The sequence below is a fragment of the Diabrotica virgifera genome, chromosome 7 (assembly GCF_917563875.1).
Source record: "Diabrotica virgifera virgifera chromosome 7, PGI_DIABVI_V3a".
NCBI lineage: Eukaryota > Metazoa > Arthropoda > Insecta > Coleoptera > Chrysomelidae > Diabrotica > Diabrotica virgifera.
Genome location: NC_065449.1, coordinates 205817756 through 205839727, shown reverse-complemented (window position 1 = coordinate 205839727; position 21972 = coordinate 205817756). Strand labels below are relative to the sequence as shown.

The following is a 21972-nucleotide window of genomic DNA, read 5'->3' as shown; positions in this document are numbered from 1 at the left end:
ATAGAAAAATCTCTTATCGCAGTTTGATCTCTAGCAAATCCTAATTCGCTCAATTTTGCACCAAGTGCCCCGTGCAATATATCATTAGAAAGGTCTTTTCATGTATATTAAGAAAATCACTGACCAAATGTGTTACGGTCATTATTTATGGCTGAAAACAACAAAAAACTACAAATTCTCAATGTACTATATTGACACAAAATGTACTTATATGGTACCAAAAAAGGCCTTATACAGAACATTGTGTTAAAACAGACATCACAACGTAATTCGTCATTCAAAATCCTTTAATTTGATGGGTCATACATTGATTTCTGATTATCCGTTCCAAAGATACAAATATTTGTACAAAATTATGAAAAATCGAATAATTTGAAATATTTACAAAAATATTTTAAGTTGTTTGTTAACATGCCGGGTGTGTATGGTTGATAAGAAAAGAGTGCAGACGTTATTTTTGTTAATATTAACCTCCAAAGATATGACAAGCCACAATGCTAAAAGTCCGGATGTAGTCGGATGAGAACATGTAACCGCAGTTGTTATTTGTGTAAATGTTATCACATATTTTTAAAACTATAAGGTCTTGTTTTTGCAAAACACATTCAAACATTTGATCACGTTCATGCTGTGTGAATTTCGCCTATAAATACTGAAACAGACGAGCATATACCGTAGTCGACATCTGACAGTTTCTACAGTATAGTTGCAGTGTTCAGTGGAAAATATTCAATTAAGGTAAGCGATTTTGTTGTTTATTTTACATATGGTTTTTATGAATTTATTGGTTTGCTATTTTTGTTAAATAATTCTGATGTACATGTGTTTCCTTTCATCTATGGGTAATACTGGTTTTAATTCTCTCTTCCCAACTTGTTTGCAGGTCTTCTAGGTATCTATATATATACTTCTCTTAAAATAAAATGTGTGTACTATAGGTGATTTTATTCTTATATTCAATGTGATTTATTATAGTAATTTTATTACTTGTTTTTATCATATCGTAGGATGTATCTGTCGCTAATATTTTTAACTGATTTTACGTTTTATCCCTAAAATAATAATAGCTGTTTATGACTCATTTCTACTGTACTTTTTTCATCTTTTAATATTTCCTTGTTACATAAATAAATGAGGTAGGTTTTTACATTAAGATAATCATATTTTACTATTTAGTTCTTATTTTCTAATACTTTCATGGTCTAGAATCCGCATATGGCCCGGAATCGGTATGCCGATACGGGGGGGCCACTTTCATGCATCAAAATCGCCATGTGGCTCAGAATCGGTATGCCGATACGTGGTCACTTTCATGCACCAGATTCCAGCTCATCATGAGCCAGAAGCGGTAGGCGGATTCCAGCTCATCATGAGCCAGAATCGGTATGCCGATACGGGGGCCACCAAAATAGCCATGTGGTCCCGAATCGGTGGTATGCCGACTCCCGGGCACTCAAGAATAGTAACTTTTTATGATACATTTAGCGCGGTACTCCGTCTTCTTTTAGCACATATTTCTTGTTATCTGCATTAGGATAATAGTATTTTACCGTTTAGTTCTTATTTTCTAATTTGATTTATAAATTTGTTTTATTTCATGTTTTTCAGGCATGTATGATGCAACACCTGTCCGTATATTTCTGAACAATTTTATGATTTATTTCAGTATCTTTTTATGCCGCATTCTATCGTACTTTTGTTTTTCAACAATATACAATGAAGCGTAGCTGTCATTTATATTTTATATACGACCAAGCGTAGCTGGTATTTATTTTTAACAGTGTGATAATAATCGTGTTGCATTTTCTATTTTATGTACGACTCAACTTATTTTTATTTTTAAAAATATATTGACACTCTTTGTAATGCATTGGGTTAGTAAATAAGAGACAATATGAGTCATTTTATTATTTTATTTAAATTTTTTTATGCTAGTACATTATTACAGTTTTTAATTAAAAACTAAATGCCCTAGTCGATTTATTTTAACATTTTTATCCAGAGGTCCAACGACATAATGGTTAAACGATGATGTCTCGTAATCTATGCTTGTGCGCTGTTTAAATTGTCGGTCAGAGCGTTCAACACTCTTACGATGTTTTTTCTCAGTTTTCCGAACATTTTCACAGGGGCTTCGACGCATGTTTGAGTTATTTTTAAACAAAGGTTTTATGATCTTATTAAATTTATCCGGGAATGCTTGATGTCTCAAATATCCTCGGGAATCTCTATGAACACCTGTGACTTCTAATATTTTTTTTTTATAGTTTAGGCTATCATTTGGTGTAAAGTCTTGAGGATACATATAAAATTATAACAGTATATAGCCCACAAGTAGCCTTGTACTTGCTATCGTTAATCAGTATATTCTTAGGAGCAAATTTGATTTCCATATCACCCATTAGCCATTTATCAGTTTTCCAAACATAGTGTGGACCATAAGCTCTATCAAGGTCTGGTGAATGATGCCAATATTTTTGAAGGTGTTCATCTTCTTCTTCATCTGTGCTTTCTTCATCCTTCTGGCGCATATTTCTCAAACGATTGTTTTGGTGTCCGCTGGTCTCTTCATGCTTCTCTGTCTGATGTGAAGTTTTCAGATAATTGTTTAGTTCTCCAAGAGGTTCAGTACTAGGTGTTAAAACTGTTTTGAGTTGTTGTTCACGTTGCGTTATTATTTTGAGTGAATTATACTTTTTCTAATAACTTAGCAAGCTGCTTGACACGATGTTCACCGTTAATTTTCTTGTATCTGAATGCCGTTTCTCTAGTTAACACCTTTATCTATATCCGCTGACTCGCATCTGACATATAGCTAACATGCATCTGGCATACATCTGACTTGCATCTGACTAACATCTGACTTGCATCTGACTTGGCGCTAACCGTTAAATTATCGCTGTATAACCTCAGACATAACGCTGAATCATAGTTTACTTCATGCAGTAATCACGTGACACAGAACGTCACAGTAACTAACAGAACGTGACAGTAACTAACAGAGCGTTACGTGAATGACGTAAATCACGTGACAGTACTCAACAGAACGTGACAGAACGTGACAGAACGTGACAGAACGTGACGTAAAATAACGTGACAGAACGTGTCAGCACCTAACTCTCTCTATCTCTCTCTCTCTCTCTTTCTCTGCTATCACACTTTCTTTGCGCTCAACAACCTTTTTGCTACAAGCATCAATGACGTACTTCCTATTAACAAGTGATATATTGTTTGTAACAATATAACCTAATTCTTTAATTATTTGTTTTATAGCTAAGTAGGTCATTGTCAATAACTGAGTTGTATATAAAAAACAATTACTTCAAAAATTTATTTATTTTTTCCTAAGTATCTTTGCTACAGTAATAAAAATATTTTTTCGTATTTCCAGCAGACCTGCAGGAGCCTCTTTAAAATAGGCAGTCGTCGATTTGCTTTTCTGAAAATCATAATAAATATTCTACATTTTTATGTCTTCGCCGCTTTTACACATAACATTCCTTTTTTCATCGTAAATTCTATTTGATGAGGTAGATGATGTTTTGTAATTGCATCTGTTGGGTCGTATACTAGTTCGTATGTTCATTCCAGAAATGAGGCGTAATTACAATTCCATTTGAGTAGAACTTTGCACCTACTACCACCTCTGTCTTATCCCATACTGGCTGGCAACTTCATGAAATATTAAACTAGCCGGTAAACACACGCCTGCGTAGCTGGCTCGAATAAATTCTTGCTCGTTACATGTCTTAATCAAGTTTAACTGAATGTGCTGTTTCATACTGGAGCAACTGCTGTGCCTGCTTTGACGGTTATTCGAAGAATGAAAACTTATTGTGTTATCGAGTGTGTTAGTGATGAAAGTGGCGGGAGTTTTCTCGCCGAAATGTTATGCAAATCTAACTGAACAGTTTTCAATGTCGTGTTTATTCATCATATCTCGATATATGTATATCGGTTCTCTTCATACATTTTCCACATCTTTCGCTAAGTAGCTGACATCTATCATAATTATGTTGCCCATTTTTCAAATATTTTCGTAACTAGACCAGGAAGAAGAATTATATGAAACCCACTTTCAATTCCTAACCATGAATCCTTCTTGTGATAGAATGATGAAGAATTAACTATGAATGAGTCGACTTATAATTTTATGTGCCTGCTCCAATCTAATCATCACAAAGTATCTTTTACTTTCTGGTAATATTTGTTCTAAGTTGGCCGTACTGCTTCTTTTTATGTTGGTAGTACTGATACTTCCTTGAAAAATTAACCAAGTTTAATAAATGTCTTAAATGCAGCATTTTTACATTGATTCTTATGGAAGAACAAGCACAAATTCACACATTTCAGGGGCCTTCTGAGCATAACATAATACCATTTAGTTTTCCGTCCGACTAGAAGTATATTTAATACCTTACATTACGGCATTTTCTTCATTCTGTTTCAGATATTCCTAGCGTTCAGACGTGTGCTCTGGTGAGTTTTATATAGTTCAGAAGTGTGCTTTGGTGAGTGATATATTTTAAAAAATTTTTGATTTTTTGAAAATTTGTGGTTTTTATCACAATTTGTAGTTTTTTTTTTCTGAAAATTTATTTTTGAGTTTTTTTGTTAATTCTCTAGTTTTACGAAAATTTTACATTTTAATTTAGCTTTGAATTTGCTTAAAATGTCTTTAATTGCTGATTTAATTGTTAAAATCGCATCCATCTTGGGATTAATCCCAAACAATTATAATGATGAAAAGATACGAGAAGGCCTCATGAAATGTAATAAGGCAATCAAAAATATCAGGGACTCTATGAGATATGCTAAGACAATGGGGGAGAAACAGCATTTGGAAGCCCAGATGCGGCAAGTGAAAACGCTACGAAATCAGTTAAAGGTCGAACAAAAGAAGGGGGCGGGACTGACACCTACAAAGGAGACTGCAAAGCATAGGGTACAATGGGATGACTCTTTATCTGCGTTCAACTCACGAATTCGGACTGGGGTCATCTCAAACCTTAAACACAAGGACCCTGGCAGTTTTCTAGTGGATTGCAAAGCCCTGTTCAAGCGGCGAATTCAGAACGCACTAAAGAAAGAGGCGGCCGTTAAGGTGAATATAGCATTTGGTGGAGAATTCGAGATTGCTCAAGGCGATAAGATGATCAATGAAACGAAGTACTTTACTACTTCAAACTCAGCCATATATCGGGACACGAATCTTGATGAATGGTTCGAGAAAAAAGTAGTGGAGCCCATCAGCCGAGACTTGGAAGAATTCCAAGAACGTGATTCCGGATGGGCTCTAAAGGCAGTTGTTAACCTGGGGGTGAATATAAACAAATTTACACCGCAACTTGGCTCCTCCTACATTGAACTTCCTCCTCAGATTAAGAGAAAAAAAGCATGCGTAAATGTCAAAAATGATGATGAGGCATGCTTTGCATGGGCAATTGTATCGGCGTTATATCCTGCTACCAAAGATGCTCAAAGAGTTTTCAAATATCCACACTATTCTGATGTATTGAAATTAAAAGGTATTCAGTTTCCAATGACCATCAAACAAATTCCTAACTTTGAAAAACAAAACAATATATCCATTAACGCATATAATTTGAAAAAGGAGAAGAAGAACTATACGACCCTCCCAATCTTGCTAACAAAGAACAGAAAGGATAAACATATAAATCTTCTTCTGATTCAAGATAATTATGACGAGCCGCCTACTCAGTACCATTACGTTTGGATTAAAAATTTATCCCGCCTCCTTTCCAAGCAGCTTAGCACCGAAGATGGAACAAAATATTTCTGTGATGCCTGCCTGCATTACTTTCGATCACAGGAACAGTTAAATGCTCATAAGACATGCTGCAAAGGTCGATCAGATGTTATCTGTGATAGGTGCTTACAACCGTTTTCATCATCAAAACAGCTTGAAGCGCACACCACCGATTGCGTAAGAATTAATGAAACAGCCATCAAACTGCCAGACGAGAGTAGAAAAATGCTAAGATTTAAGAATTATAGGAATAAGATTAAAGCCCCCTTCGCCGTATATGCAGATCTCGAAAGTGCATTGAAACGTACGGGAGATCCTAAGAAGTATCAGGAACATATTCCTGTAGCAGTTGGGTATTTCTTCAAATGCTCATATGATGATACTCTCTCTTTTTATAACTCTTATCGAGGAAAGGACTGCATGAAATGGTTTGCAGATGAACTTAATCAGCTTGCTGAGAATGTATCTACAGTGTTTATGTGCCCCTATGATATAAATATGACATCTCAGCAGGAAAGAGATTTTCATGCTGCCACTCATTGTCATATCTGCGAGCAGCGCTTCTCCCCCAGTGATAAGAAAGTCCGAGACCACGATCACATGATTCCTGAACATAACTACAGAGGGGCGGCCCACGAAGGGTGTAACATTAATTACAAAGATGCTCACACTATCCCAGTGATATTTCATAACCTTAGCGGGTATGACGCGCACTTCATTGTTAACGATATTGCTACGCATATCAAAGGTCCAGTAGATCTTCTTCCTATTACTAAGGAGAAATATATCTCTTTTACGAAACATATCGATCATGCTCGAATTAAATTCCGTTTTATCGATAGTTTTCGATTTATGGCTTCTTCTCTCGATAAGCTCTCTTCGTATTTGACAGAATATCCTAATCTCAACTCTCAATTTTTATCACTATCTGAGGAGAATTTCAATCTTCTAACTAAGAAAGGTATTATGCCATATGATTATATCGATTCATTCCAAAAATTCAATGAAACATGTCTACCGCCCCAGGAAGCATTTTACAATAAACTTGAGGATAAACCATGTCCTCGTCGGCATTATCGTAGAGCCCAAGATGTCTGGTCTTCATTCTCCTGCTCCAATCTCGGGGATTATATCGATTTATACATGAAAACGGATATTCTCCTTCTTGCGGACGTCTTTGAGCAATTTCGATCCAGTTGTCTTAAAACATATAATCTTGACCCAGCTCATTACTTTACTCTTCCCGGCTTCACATGGGATGCAATGCTTAAGCATACAAAACAGGAACTGGAGCTTTTAACAGATCCAGATATGTTTTTGTTTGTGGAGCGTGGTATTCGTGGTGGTTTGAGTCAAGTATGCTCGAAACGTCGCGTCCACGCTAATAACAAGTATATGGAATCTTACGATCCATCAAAGCCCGACTCCTATCTCATGTATTTCGACGTTAATAATCAATATGGCTGGGCAATGTCGCAATTCCTTCCGTATGGAGGGTTCGAGTGGGTTGATGCTAACATCGATGTTCTGTCCACACCTGACGATGCTTCTGAAGGGTACTTCCTCGAGGTCGATCTGGAGTACCCCCAACATATTCACGATCGTCATAAGGATCTTCCGTTTTGCCCCCAATCATTGAACCCTAAAACTATGCTTCCTCCTAAACGACCGCGAGAGCAAACCAAATTAATGGCTACCCTTCATGATAAAGAAAGATACGTAATTCATTACAGAACTTTGAAGCAAGCGCTAGCACACGGATTGGTGCTCAAAAAGATTCACCGAGTCCTAAAATTTAAGCAGAGTCCTTGGTTAAAATCATACATTGACTTGAATACAAATCTCCGAAAGGCAGCGAAAAATGAATTTGAGAAAAATCTCTTCAAGCTGATGAACAACGCTGTGTTCGGCAAGACCATGGAGAATGTGCGCAAGCGCGTTGACATTAAATTGCTTACTGAATGGGAGGGTCGTTACGGAGCAGAAGCTAGAATAAGTAGTCCCCTATTTAAGAATGCTACTATTTTTAATGAAAACTTGGTAGCTGTCGAGATGCATAGAGCGGAAATATGGTTGGATAAACCAATATACGTGGGCATGAGTATATTGGATTTGGCTAAAACCACGATCTATGATTTTCACTATGGGTATTTAGATAGAAGGTTTGGTGAGAACTTTACGACCTGCTATACAGATACCGATTGTGAGATCGTAGAGATACGGGAAAAAGATCCCTATGAAGCTGTGAAAACAGACTGCCACAAGTATTTCGATACATCTGACTATCCTAAAGACAATATGTATGGCATCCCCCAGGTTAATAAAAAAGTACTTGGACTGATGAAGGATGAGAATAATGGATGCATTATGACAGACTACATAGGGCTCAGATCTAAATTATATACAACAAAAGTAGCTATCACAGATAATGATATAATGAAACTGAGGGGAAAGTTAATAGATCAGGAGTATGAGGACGATGAGATTGAAATACTTATTAAAAATTATGGTGTGACAAAGAAGGCGAAGGGGGTTAAAAAATCTGTTGTAAAGACTAAAATTACCTTCGAAGACTATGTCGAGTGTTTGGATACCTTTACAACTAAGACAGCCTCGCAGAATCTTATACGCTCTGATAAACACCACGTATATACAATTACACAAAGCAAGATTGCTCTTAGTCCCACTGACGATAAACGATATCACCTTCCGGAGTCTTATGATACGCTACCGTGGGGACACTATCTAGTTGATAATCTTAAGATGGATGTTGATTAGATTTAACACAAATCAGGATTACAATAAGCCAGCCATATTTTATCATTTATCCTTGATGATCTGATTGCCTTTAAGATTGATGTTGATTGAATATAGTCATTTTTTAAACTTTATTACAACCACAATATACATCTGAATCAAACAATTTTTTTATTATATTCCTCTTATCATCCTTTAATATCACTCATTATTTTAATGTCATTAAATATTATTTAGTTGATTGAATATAGTCATTTATCAAACTTTATTATTACAGCTAACATAATGCTATATATATCTGAAGCAGGCCCTTTTATTATATTCCTTTGCTCAGCCTTTCCTACATTCATCGTTTTTATATAATATGATAATTGTACTAGATCATAGTTATGCATCTCAAAATTAAGTAAAATTATTAAGATTAGCACATATAAAAAAAAAAAGATGTTTAGTTATGACCACTAAAAAGATATCTGATATGGACCAAAATAACTGGCAAATTAATGAGCCGTTCTGGTTAACTCTAGAACCGTTGCTCGTGTAGCCTCCAAGTTAAGACGATCGATAACTTAATGGTCTTCTTTTTCCCCGATTTAGTTTTAAGTCTTCGATAGCCTGTCACAAAACAGGAGTCGGAAAAATACCTAGTTTTAAGATTAGATAACCTAGAGCTACCGCATTTACCCTCAATAATTCATTTTGAATACTATAGTATCTAATGAATTAGAATTAACACCAAAGTTTCGATGTTTTAACATTAATATGAATAAAAGATGTCCAACAGATCAATAAAAAGATGTCTACTAAACCAAGTTAGATAATAATGTGCTTATCTTAGTATGTAAGTTAAGTATATGGCTATCATTAAATATATTGTCATATAATGTAAAATAATTCATTCCTACTAACCATCAACTCTACTAACATGGCGGTCGATGTAGTCGTACCTTCACGTTGGTGACTGCTGTTAAGAACATATTTTTGTTTTTTTTTTTTTAACAAATTTATGTTCGACCGAATTGACTACTTTTCATTCATTGCATGCTAACATCATTTTTATATGTCAAATCTTATCATGTAGCACCTCAAATTACAGGATTTAGAATGTCAAATTACGTTGTGATGTCTGTTTTAACACCATGTCATGTATAACGCCCTTTTGACACATTATCGTTTATTATTTGCCTGATATGTCGAATCTCATCGTATGACACCTCAAATTACAGGATTTTGAATGACAAATTACGTTAAGATGTCTGTTTTAACACCATGTTATGTATAAGGCCTCTTTGGCACTCTATCATATGCTTTATGTGATTATTTATAAATTGATTCTTATATTATGGATCAGTGTATTGTTGTATGCAAACAAGGATGGATGTGTTTTTTAATGTGTGTGCTACTGCTGCGTTGCATGGCAACAGCAGATACCTTTTCCTTTTTAAGGTTTTTTTAACCGCATAAGTGAGTGGATAAATGAAAAAAGTTTTATTTTTATCATTTCTTTATCTCTTCATTCATTTTATTATACCCCATATTTCTATTGGGCGATATCAAATAGGATTAATAACCATGACAGTTTCATGCATCTTTATGTATTGTCATTGTAAGCTACACCATCTATTATTTACAAGTACATTAAACGTGTAAGAAATAAGACAAGATATATTTTATATAAATTTATTATGGATATCTAAACATTACATTATAATTCATTAAGCCGTGATTAATACATTTGCTTTTTAAAAAAAGCCGTTCAGATTCTTCGTTGGAGCAGAACGCAGTGAATTCATTATTTTTCTTTATGTGATGTATAAGTTTGCATGCATATCCTCTTCTCCGATGATTAGGTAAAGTGTATACGTATTCTAATACTCTTGGTACATCATGTTGTCCAAGTGGATCAAAGTCACGTTTCGATAAGAGTACAAATGATGCTGGTACTCCGCTGACATAAAAGATGTAGCAGGTAACTTTTGTGTTTGTCATCCATTGATCAATAAGTATATCATCTACATTTAACTGCTTAATTTTTCTGACTGCGTTCGGACCTCTGAACAACTCAATTTTTTCCATCTTGCTTCATCGATTGATTGAATGATACTGATTTTTGCTTTATTCATTCTATCATGTATCTGTGAATTTTGAAGGAGTGGGGGAACGTCATAGTATTCTATCGCGTATCTGTGAATTTTGAAGGAGTGGGGGAACGTCATAGTATTCTACACCGAAGGTTTATATATCATATAAACGTTGTATACATTATTATGTTCCGTTTACGGAAGGATTAGAGTTAATAATAAACATAAAAACTAGATGGCAAATGTAGTCTCCTATATATTGAATAGACGATTATTTAACTATAAAAGTAAAATACCAACCTACATAATATTACCCTCCTTGCCGTAGATAAAATACAGTATGCGAATCGCAATACCATTTTTTTTTGTTTGGTGATTTTCATGATACTACCCAACTTTCCGTAGAAAAGACTTGTACATGAGATGTTTGCTGGTTTGGCCACAGCGTATGAATGGTATATGTTCATTGTAGGAATGTATGATTGGAGGGAGATCGAGGATGTTTGTTGGTCATACTGTAAGTATGGTATACGTTGTTCTAGATGGCTTGGGCATAGTTACATGTTGCAGCCGACAGGTGGCGATTTGTATGACGAGATTATCAACTGTGATAGGATGTTTGATGGATTGGTCATACTGTAAGTATGGTATACGTTCTTCTAGATGGCTTGGGCATAGTTACATGCTGCAGCCGACAGGTGGTGATTTGTATGACGAGATTATCAACTGTGATAGGATGTTTGATGATTTGGTCATACTGTAAGAATGGTATACGTTCTTCTAGATGGCTTGGGCATAGTTACATGTTGCAGCCGACAGGTGGCATGATTAGGCGAAGAACTGTAATAGACGTGGAATCCCCATTAAGTTGACAGGTCAAAATATCTCCAATAGCAACAAATATATCACCGTTTTGGCAATGTTGCCATGTTTCTCCTTTCCTTCAACGTCTGTTGCGTTAAAATCAATAGCAACGAAGATATAGTGCTGTTTTGTCATTGCTGACATCTTTGTTTTTATGTTAACATATTCAATATCCCCTCTTTTTCCAACAAGACCTTATTCACAAAAATTGAACTAATAGACACGAAGATACGATATAGTGCCGTTTTGGCAATGTCTTTGCGTTTGTTTTTCATGTTAACATATTCCTTGAACCTTCCACTTTCCAACAAGACCTCATACACGATGATCGAGCTAGTAGAAACGAAGATACGATATAGTGCCGTTTTGGCTATGCCGCCATCTTTGTTTTTTTTTTTTGTGTTAACGTATTCGTCACCCCCTCCCCTTTCCGGTGATACCTCACACGTCACGATCGGACCAGTAACAACGGAGATATGCTTTAGTGCCGTTTTGGCTATGCCGCCATCTTTGTTTTTTTTTTTGTGTTAACGTATTCGTCACCCCCTCCCCTTTCCGGTGATACCTCACACGTCACGATCTGACGAGCAGTCGCGCCTCCACCACAAAAAGCGTCAAAAATGACCAGAATGGACCTTAAAATTTCTTATGGAGATTTACATGTAAAAAAGCGTCAAATTGCGCTAGAACTGTTGCTGCCCCTTTACTCACGCGTGTTAATTTAGATATGTTAATATGGCCTTAAAGTAATTATAATACATGCAATAAACTAATATTTAGATATTATTTACTAATTTATTTCAAATATATCTTATTGTGTTCCTGTTTTAATGAAATTAACGCGACAATTCGATGAAATAAAATTATTTTGACATAATATTCGAAAGTCAAATCGGTAGACAATAACAGTCGTTTTGAATCATCGTCATGGAAACCAAGATCGTCGTCATGCTAACTAATTATATTGAAAGTTTGGTTTTGACAACCTTGTCAAAGAATTAATTTGTGTATGAATTTTCATATTAATTAAATTAATTGATTAAGATTTGGTAATTTTTTAGAGACTCTTAGAAAAAATATTGTTCCTAACTCTTGCAGAAAGTCTCTTGCGTGCGGAAAAGAATGACTTTCTGCACTTGTTAGGAAAATAACTATATACCATTATCATTTTAATTACCTTCACATTTATTATTTCGTTTTTTATAATAAAGAATGTGTGTGTACTTTGTACGCACGTAAGAAGATATTCTTCTATTATATAATAGGTAATTTAAACGAAGTAAATATACTTAAAAGGTTATTTGTACTTATTTTATTTAAAAATCAAACTAACTTTCTTATCTACCACTTTGAAAAAAGAAGAATATCTTCAAAATTTATATAATAATATACTTACAATCATAAAATCTATAAAAAAAAATAATAACTTGCTTGGAGCTTGAACCCACTTCACGTCTACCGCGCCGTACGAAAGTTGACGCCATTTCAAACTGCACCAAACTATCGTATACGTCATGTGGGAATATACACAAACTAAACGTTTACACCATAAATTTATATGAATTTAATAAAATTATTAGTTTGATTTTTGTCGAAATAAAATACAACAAAATATAGATGTAAGAAAACGATATATGAGATGAAGATTTGTAGAAAGTTTGTTCGTAATCAGATTATGTAAATTAAAGCATGGCCTACTAATAGGTAACTACATTATTTTGTTTACATTTTCCAAATAGATAGGTATTGAAACTATTAGGTATTTCCAACTGAAACATTTAGAATTACGTACCTGCGGCTTTTCAAAACTATTTAAAAAGTCACTATAATTATAAATTTGATTTTATTTCTCTCCACACATCAATAAAAACTAATATTATACAATATTTTTGTTTACCGATAACCTCCATATTGAACAATTATTGACAGATCATTTCAAAATTTCAACACCCAATCAGAGCCCGTATAACAACTAATACCATACTGTCGGTGTGCGCATGCGCGCGGATCAATCAAATTTTACCCTCAATCGATTCGCCGCTAAAGAAGAATATCTTCAAAAATCGTACTGCATTTGAAAAAGGAAGATTTCTTACGTGACAATTTACCACAATTTGACCAAAAAATAAAAAATAAATATTTTTTAACCATGAAAAACTGAAGAAAAACGGGCGATTTATTCACAATTTTTTTTTTCAAATTTTCGTAAAATTTTTTTTTGCGGAATTTTTCACTGACAGTGGTAAATTGTCACGTAAGGCACCTTCCTTTTTCAAATGTCGGACGATTTTTTTGAGATTAACTGTCCGCCATCGGAACTAATTTTTTCGGGGCTCAACTTTGGCGCCCTCTACAATATTAGTGTACGTGCATGAATGAAAAAGATATATTTCTTGTATTCTCTAAGAGTTAGATATTAATATATGTAAAAAGATTTATGTTCATTTTTAATAAGGTTCTGAGAAAAAAAATCTTGAAAAAATGTTTATTTTTGGTCTTCTAAAGTGTACTAGTACGATAAAAAACCTTATTCTAGAATAATTAAAAGTTTAGCTAAAATTTGCGGCTAAAAATATTAAATGTTTAAACGTTGAGAGATATCGGTGTAAAGAAAATACAAATTGATTTTATATAACGTTCTATATTCTATAACATGTTATTTTTAGGTTGACATGTTTTCTTTGCCGTTCAACCGGCTTTCTTTTCTTTTTTCAGTATTATAAATATAAAAATAAGTTTATAGATTTTTCTTCAAAAAGGCTTCAAATGGAAAAATCGTTTTGTACATTTTTACATGGTATTTTATTCATATGTGGCGTAGAAAGGGATTTATTTTAGGAAAATGGGTGAATATTCACAATAATGCTTTGCTAGCTTATTCAAAGTAGATAGAGAGGTGTTGATTAGAGAATTCTTTTGATACCAGTTACTACTTTCCTTTAATCTTGTAATTTTTTCCTAAGATTACTAGAGATTTGATAAAATATTGTTCAACTCAAACTTCTTTTAAATATGTTAAGTTGCTCTTACGTATGGAATATTATACTTAGGCCCGCTTGCTCATTTGGAGTTCAACTAAGTTTAGTGTTATTACCGAGTTCAAGGCATGAAGTGCGTACCACGAACAACGCACTTTATGCCTTGAACTCGGTTATGGCGCTGAACTTAAGTTAAACTCCGAATGAGCAAGCGGGCCTTAAATATATATATATATATATATATATATATATATATATATATATATATATATATATATATATATATATATACTTCGGCGGACACTGCTCCTGTTGAACAGGAAGGGGATACTGCATCAGTTACAACTATGTCAACTAAATACTATACGCTACCGTACATACACAATGTCACACCAAAATTGACAAGAATTTTTAATTCTGTTGGTGATTTTAAGTTTGCTTCTAAAACAGCTTTAACAATAAATTCAGTTTTCTCCAAACTCAAGGATAAAACCTTAAAAGAAAATATGTCAAATATAGTGTACAGCATCCCTTGCAAAAATTGCAATTTGCAATATATAGGCCATTCTTCGAGACGATTGAGGGACCGGATCACATCACATATAAGTGATTCTAAAAGATACCCAGACAGATGCAGTTTGTCCATGCATGTTCATCAAAACAATCATATAATGAACTACACAGAATCCAAAGTTCTAGCAGTTGAAAACAATTATTTTAAAAGGTTGTTTCTTGAGATGGCTTTTATTTCTGAGACTGAGGAGACTATTAATAAAAAATCAGACATCAGCCACTTAAGTGAAATTTACTCACATTTGCTTCACTTAGATAAAGAGTTCTATGCAAAAAAACTACATTATAACACTGCAGTTTCTGATCAATAAACTGCTGAAAGCTATTGGTTTTGTTGTTTTGTTCAATTTCATGTTATATTTCATATTTTCAAATATCCACATGTGAAATTTATCTATATTTACAGTGAGAAGTAGGGTTAGGGTAAATAAAATACAAAACTTGGAATGACACACCTACTTGACTTGAAGTTTGTCGTTGTCGGCTGTCACTTGTTTTGTACCATTGAACATGAAATATATTACCGCCAGATTAGTTGAATTTCAATTTTTTCATGTACAAAAAAGTACAAGTTGTACCTACTTAATGTCTGTTTTCTATTGTTAAGATTTTAATATTCAAAAATGTTTATTGGTTTTAATTAATTTATTCAAATGTGTATTGTTACAGTTTTTTGTTGTTCAGATGTTTTTTATGTTTTATTGACAATAATTTTTAAATCACATGTTTCCCCTCTGGAGGCTTTTCTACATATTTTCAACAACATAGCCACATTCTCAATTTTGTAAGTCAAAATTTTCAATTTATATTTTGTAATGTAGCTCACCAAAACAATATTTTAGCTATCACTGATGATGGTATCAAATAAATACCGAAATATTTGATTTTTGAAAAAAAGAGTACTCTTGGCTCCATTATTCAGCTGCTTTCCCATTGATCCTTTCCTTGGTGTATATATATATATATATATATATATATATATATATATATATATATAGTAGGAAAAATGAAAGATTACCCATGAGCGATCATATTAAACACATCTTTTCTATGATCCAGAAATTAATGAACTAGTACCAATACTATAAGAACAGCTTATATAAGTATTGCATGTACTTGTGTTGGCCATTTTTTTGTGACACTGTGACAGAAAAATACAGCGTGTTTATATGTTCGTTCATGGGTAGTCTTTTATTTTTCATACTGCAACTGAAATTCTGTTTTTTTGTGATTTGTTCTCATTTTCATTCATTTATCGTCGATCTTTTCTTGTGTTACATTATTATTAAACCAGCAAACTTATAAATACACTAAGCCTCACAATACTCTGCTTTTAAAACTGATAAAGGCTTCCTCATCTTGAGTCTTCTGGTATAGTTTTTATTATCGAGAAGCCGGTTCACGTGTTGGTGAAGTCACTGTTCGTGACTTTTAACAAATCTGGTTATAGTTTGGTCCAAAATCTCCATACCCAGATCTCTGTATATATTGATGTTTTTGACATACCAAGGAGCATTTACAATATTCCTCAGCACTTTGTCTCTTGAAATATTTGTATAAACACCAGAGCTGAATACCATATGTCCAAAATGGCTTAATAATATGTTTCTACAAAAGTAAATGATTATATTATATTGACAACTTGGATTTTTTCCCCAGCCACCAGTACATTTTTCTGTATTTGATTTCGAGTTCTTTCTGTTTCTTTTTGACATGGACTTTCCATCACAGTCCAGCATCCAGTGTAATACCCAAATACTTTGCAGTGTTCGCATTGGATATGAGCATTATTGATTATATTTGGTTTATATACAGGGTGTCTGCGTAACTTGGAACCATATGGAAAACTTTTTTAATATCAATTTTACGAAAAAAAGTCATTCTTTATAAAGTGCTCTGCATAGTCTAAAACCTAAGATGCAATCATCAGATATGATATATGTAGAAAGCATTTAGAAATTCTTTCTAAATTCATATTATTTGACACACCTCGTATAAAATTAACAAACTTGGATAACTGATGATTGCATCTTGAGGTTTAGACCATGCACAGATTTTTATGAAGTATAACTTTGTTTCCTAAAATTATTAATAAAAGAGTTATTACATGTCTAATAAATAAAAATGATGTTCGGAATCGGTAATTTAGGAAAATTTCAGAGTTTTTTTTTTTCAAGTAGAAGGCTGTTATTGCATATTTGAATATGGTTTTTAATTACAAATAACTTTTCATAATAAAATTTTTTGATATTTTGAAATATAAAGGTAGTTTGCTCTTGAGCCAAATTCATATTTTTGACATACCTCGTATACTGTTGACAAAATTTGATATCTGATGGTTGCATCTTAGGTTTTAGACTATGCAGAGCACTTGATAAAGAATGACTTTTTCCGTGAAATTGATATTAAAAAAGTTTCCCATATGGTTCCAAGTTACGCAGACACCCTGTAGATGTTTTTTGTTTGTAAAGGTTAATTCTGCATATTATTGTTCAATTATTTATTTGGTCCCCTGATGCTTGAAATTTTCTTGCTGGATCATTGTGATCTTTTACTACTGCTTATATGGCAGTGTCATCAAGTCATCAGCAAAGGTAGCAGTTGTGTTGTTTTCAGAAGCAGGAGTGTCGCTTGTTTATATAACGTACAGTATCGGGCCGAGTACACTTCCTTGTGCCACCCCTGATATGATTTTTTGATGTTTGAGTATGCACCTTCTTGTTTTATTCTAAATACCTTCTCTGTTTTGGTAGTATTAATTTTAATTGCAGTGCACAAACCCTTCATGGCATACCCTATCAAACGCTTGTGCTACATCCAGGAAGATGGTAGAGTATATTGTATTCTCTTCTATTGCTTTTCTATTAGATCAGTTATAGTCGATTCGCTAATCTGAGACACAACTGTCTACACTACAATTACAATAAAAATGCGCTATATGGAAATAAACAAACCAAAACACGTCGACTGTTCGAGGATCACTCCCAAATTATGATTTGGGAGTGCTCCTCGTGCTTGTTTATTTCTATTGCATCTTTATCCTGATTGTAGTGTAGACAGTTGTGTCTCAGATTAGCGAATCGACTATATTTGATGGATCTGGTCGATAGTAGAGTGATTTTAATGCGTTGATATCAATTTCCTTTCGTGTATGATAAGCTTTAATCTTATAAATAGTATTTTTTCATAATACTTCAAAATAATTGGTAATAAAGAGATATGTGGCTTCATGTGCCGGTTTGTGGGGTTTTAGAATCATAATCATTTGTGCTACTTTCCACATGTCAGGTACATATTTTAACCTAAATGCAGCATTGAACATTAAGTTTAATTATGGCCATTTTTGGTAATCGATTTAATACATCTCCCGTTATTAGATGAAACCTGGAGGGAGTTTAAGGGATCTAAAATCCTAAGAAAGAAACCTTCTTAAGATTTAGATTTTCTCTTATTTCTGTTGGAATACCTTTCGGATTAGTAAATTAGACTTCAATTTCTTCTTGATTATATTTTCTTTTATCAGATAAAGGCTCACCTTTATTTGATTGAAAAGTACTTTCTAGATGATCAGCAAATCTGTCATAAAATCCTAAAAAACAATAAATATTTTTGAAAAATTTAAACGCAGAATGAAGGACTAAATTATTACCGAGGGCCGAAAGTCCTTTAGAGTACATAAAAAGTTTATTTTGAATGAGGTATTTGAAAATAAAAATCGCACTAAATTTTCTCTTAGTTTTTCGCCCCTGTAACTTATTAAAATAAACATTATAGAAGTTCTCAGGGACTTTCGGCCCTCGCTAATAACGTAACCTTTCATGTTGATCCGAAGCTATTTCCTTGTGGTATTTTTATAATCAACTATTTGTAATGGGAAATAAGCCACAATTTTACCAAAAAAAGATGTTATTAAGGTTTCAAAGCCCAAATCGGGTTTCGTTGTCAAAATACAAAATACTACTAAAATAAACAAAAATGTTGTTGCTAAGTAAAAAAAATTCTTCTAATAATTTATTTAATCTGACTCATTTATATTGGCAATTCAGACGTATGCTATACATTTTAAAGTAGAAGACTTTAAAATGATATCGTCAATATTTATGAGTTGCGTTCCTGGGACGACTTTACTAAAAGATAGTTCATTCGATTACATAAAATCAATCCCAACTCAAGAATATCCTACACAAAAAAATATCATAGCATGTGATCTGTCTTTAAAAAGACAACCAAATGCAACGATGACAGTAAAATTCTCGCATTGGAGATTCCATAGTAAATCACCAGGGAAAACCAGGAAAAAACCTCGTGATACTATCCCGACATCGTAAGTATTTGGTCTTACATTAATTTATAATAAGTTAGAATAAGTGAACATCAGTCTTATATTAAAAATAGAGAATTCGATAGATCTCAAATATGTCAACACGAATGGTATAATGAATCAATGGAGAGATTCAAGTATAGTCCTGAAAGAATCAGATAGTAAAAAGAGAAAAATCAAAGAAGCGGCTCTAATTGGTAAATGAAACCAATTGTGTCGCAAATTCCTCAGTAGAATGCAGTAGGATGTGGTTACCCATACTGAAAGAGGAAGTCAATAGAAAGAAAATACCACGATTAGTACGTCAATAACATATCGAGTGTATATCTATGTATTATTAATATTATTTATAATTTAAACATATTAAAGTCAGAATTTGGTATTAGTTTTTTGAAGGTAAATTAAATGTAAGACCAAATACTTACGATGTCGGGATAGTATCACGAGGTTTTTTCCTGGTTTTCCCTCGTGATTTACTATGGAATCTCTAACGCGAGAATTTTACTGTCATCGTTGCATTTGGTTGTCTTTTTAAAGACATATCACATGCTATATTTTTTTGTGACGGATATTCTTGAGTTGGGATTGATTTCATGTAATCGAATAAACTATATTTTAGTAAAGTCGTCCCAGGAACGCAGCTCATAAATATTGACGATATCATTTTAAAGTCTTCTACTTTAAAATGTATAATATACGTCTGAATTGCCAATATAAATGAGTCAGATTAAATAAATTATTAGAAGAATTTTTTTTACTTAGCAACAACATTTTTGTTTATTTTAGTAGTATTTGTTGGTAAAATTGTGGCTTATTTCCCATTATAAATAGTTGATTGTAATCTTTCATTCTGCGTTTAAATTTTTCAAAAGTACTTATTAGTCTTCTCAGGATTCGAAAAAAAATGAATCGCATTTAAATAGCATTGGAGATCATAACATTCATTAAAATAGGACGGCTGCGTTGGATGGGACATGTAGAAAGAATGGAAGAAGGCGAAATACCAAACAAAATATTCAAACAGATGCCAGTTGGAAAAAGAACAAGAGGAAGACCGAAGCTGAGATATTTAAAACAAATAGAAAATGATATAAAAACCTTAAAAAATAAAAAACTGGAGAAAAAAAGCACGAAACAGATCAGAGTGGAGAAGAATCCTGGAACAGGCCAAGACCCAGAATGGGCTGTCGAGCCAATGATGATGATGATGAATCTTTCATTCTGCGTTTAAATTTTTCAAAAGTACTTATTAGTCTTCTCAGGATTCGAAAAAAAATTGAATCCCATTTGAATAGCATTGGAGCAGAAACTACGTACCCATCCCCTTAATGAAAATAATATTTGGTAATCTTTTCATTAATCTTAGAAATAATTTTTATACTATATAAGATATAATATTCTTTTACATTTGTTTATTAGGTATTGGAATGGGGAGGAGTCTCATTAATTGACCGTTCTTTCGAAGAGGTTTGCTCCATAATGGATCGAACAGGAGACACCGTGGAATTGTTGGTCGAACACGCCACTGACCTGAGAATGTGCGACCTGCTGGATGATCCGATTCCGCCGCCAACTACGGTTATCACGGGACGGAAGCCTTCCGAGGCAAATATTTCCGCGTTGCATATAGGTAAGTTAAGTACAGATCCATATTGGAATCCATTAGACCCACGCCTATACCTTCCAGGTCAAGTAAAATCACTTGCAAGATTGGAAAAAATTTAATATCGGTTGTTATCTTGTCTTGCTTTTATACCTAAAGGTCTCAAAGTTCTGAAGAAAAATGAAAAATTAAAAAAGTTGTTGTTGATTTATTTATTTAGCGTATGACTTACATCACAGAATAGGTAAATAAATTTAGATTTATGCATTATACAATACATTACAAGGGTCATTCCATATCAACTCAACACACCTAATTTCCACCCCACTTCAGATTTGGTTATAATTTGAAATACTCATAGTGGCTATGAGTGGCTATATAAGGAAAACATAAATACAAAATTTTAAATTTTTATCACAAGCTCTTTCCGAAATATGGGTATGTAAAGTTTTCCAAAAAATCCAAAACACCGCGACGATATTTTATTGGAAGGGTTGTAGATTGTAGAAGCTGTCCTAATCGAGCTAGAATGCTGGGAGAGGTGTCATTTTGCAGCATTTTTAAAGCTCTTTACAGTGATATATACAGCATGATGTTATGATAAACAAGTTTTTCTCAAACAAAAAAAAAATATATTTTGATTAAGTTTTTTCCAAAAAGTATATAATTCAAAATTTTCATAATATTCCTACAAATACATAATACTGTTGTTAATTACATAAATAAAACTTTTATCATGGGATGGTGATGAGTTCAACATAAAAAAAATTTATTTTACACATACAGTATGGTGAAAATGAAAGGAATAAATTCGTAATGTCGCAAGCTGGCGACTTTAAGGAAAAATCCCGAAACAGGTCGATTTTTATTTTTAAATTGTAATTTTTTGGCATATACAGCGTGTCTACTTAAGTTGGAAACATATGGGAAACTTTTTTGTTATGCATTTTACGAAAAAAAGTTATTCTTTATAAAAAGTTCTGCATGCTCTAAAACGTAAGATTCAATCATCAGATATCAAATTT

At 33.4% G+C, this 21972-nt stretch overlaps 2 protein-coding genes and 1 long non-coding RNA gene across 3 annotated transcripts in view; 2 read left to right on the top strand and 1 right to left on the bottom strand.

The window, feature by feature from the left end:
• The window catches only part of LOC114339053 (regulating synaptic membrane exocytosis protein 2), a 142111-nt gene that overhangs the window by 19489 nt on the left and 100650 nt on the right, over nucleotides 1–21972 (top strand). The window contains exon 3 of the mRNA XM_050657084.1: nucleotides 20764–20974. Within this exon, the coding sequence (XP_050513041.1) occupies nucleotides 20764–20974 (211 nt within the window). The remainder of the gene's footprint in view (nucleotides 1–20763; nucleotides 20975–21972) is intronic.
• On the top strand, nucleotides 252–11774 carry LOC126887923 (uncharacterized). Its single transcript, XM_050655849.1, has 2 exons — nucleotides 252–738; nucleotides 4451–11774. Exon 2 carries the CDS (start codon nucleotides 4673–4675, stop codon nucleotides 8546–8548), a length of 3876 nt encoding a protein of 1291 aa, XP_050511806.1. The 5' UTR covers nucleotides 252–738; nucleotides 4451–4672; the 3' UTR covers nucleotides 8549–11774.
• Nucleotides 3318–4531, bottom strand: LOC126887924 (uncharacterized). Its single transcript, XR_007699291.1, has 2 exons — nucleotides 4379–4531; nucleotides 3318–3732 (listed from the first exon to the last, which is right to left on the bottom strand). It is a non-coding gene; the product is annotated as an uncharacterized LOC126887924 (long non-coding RNA).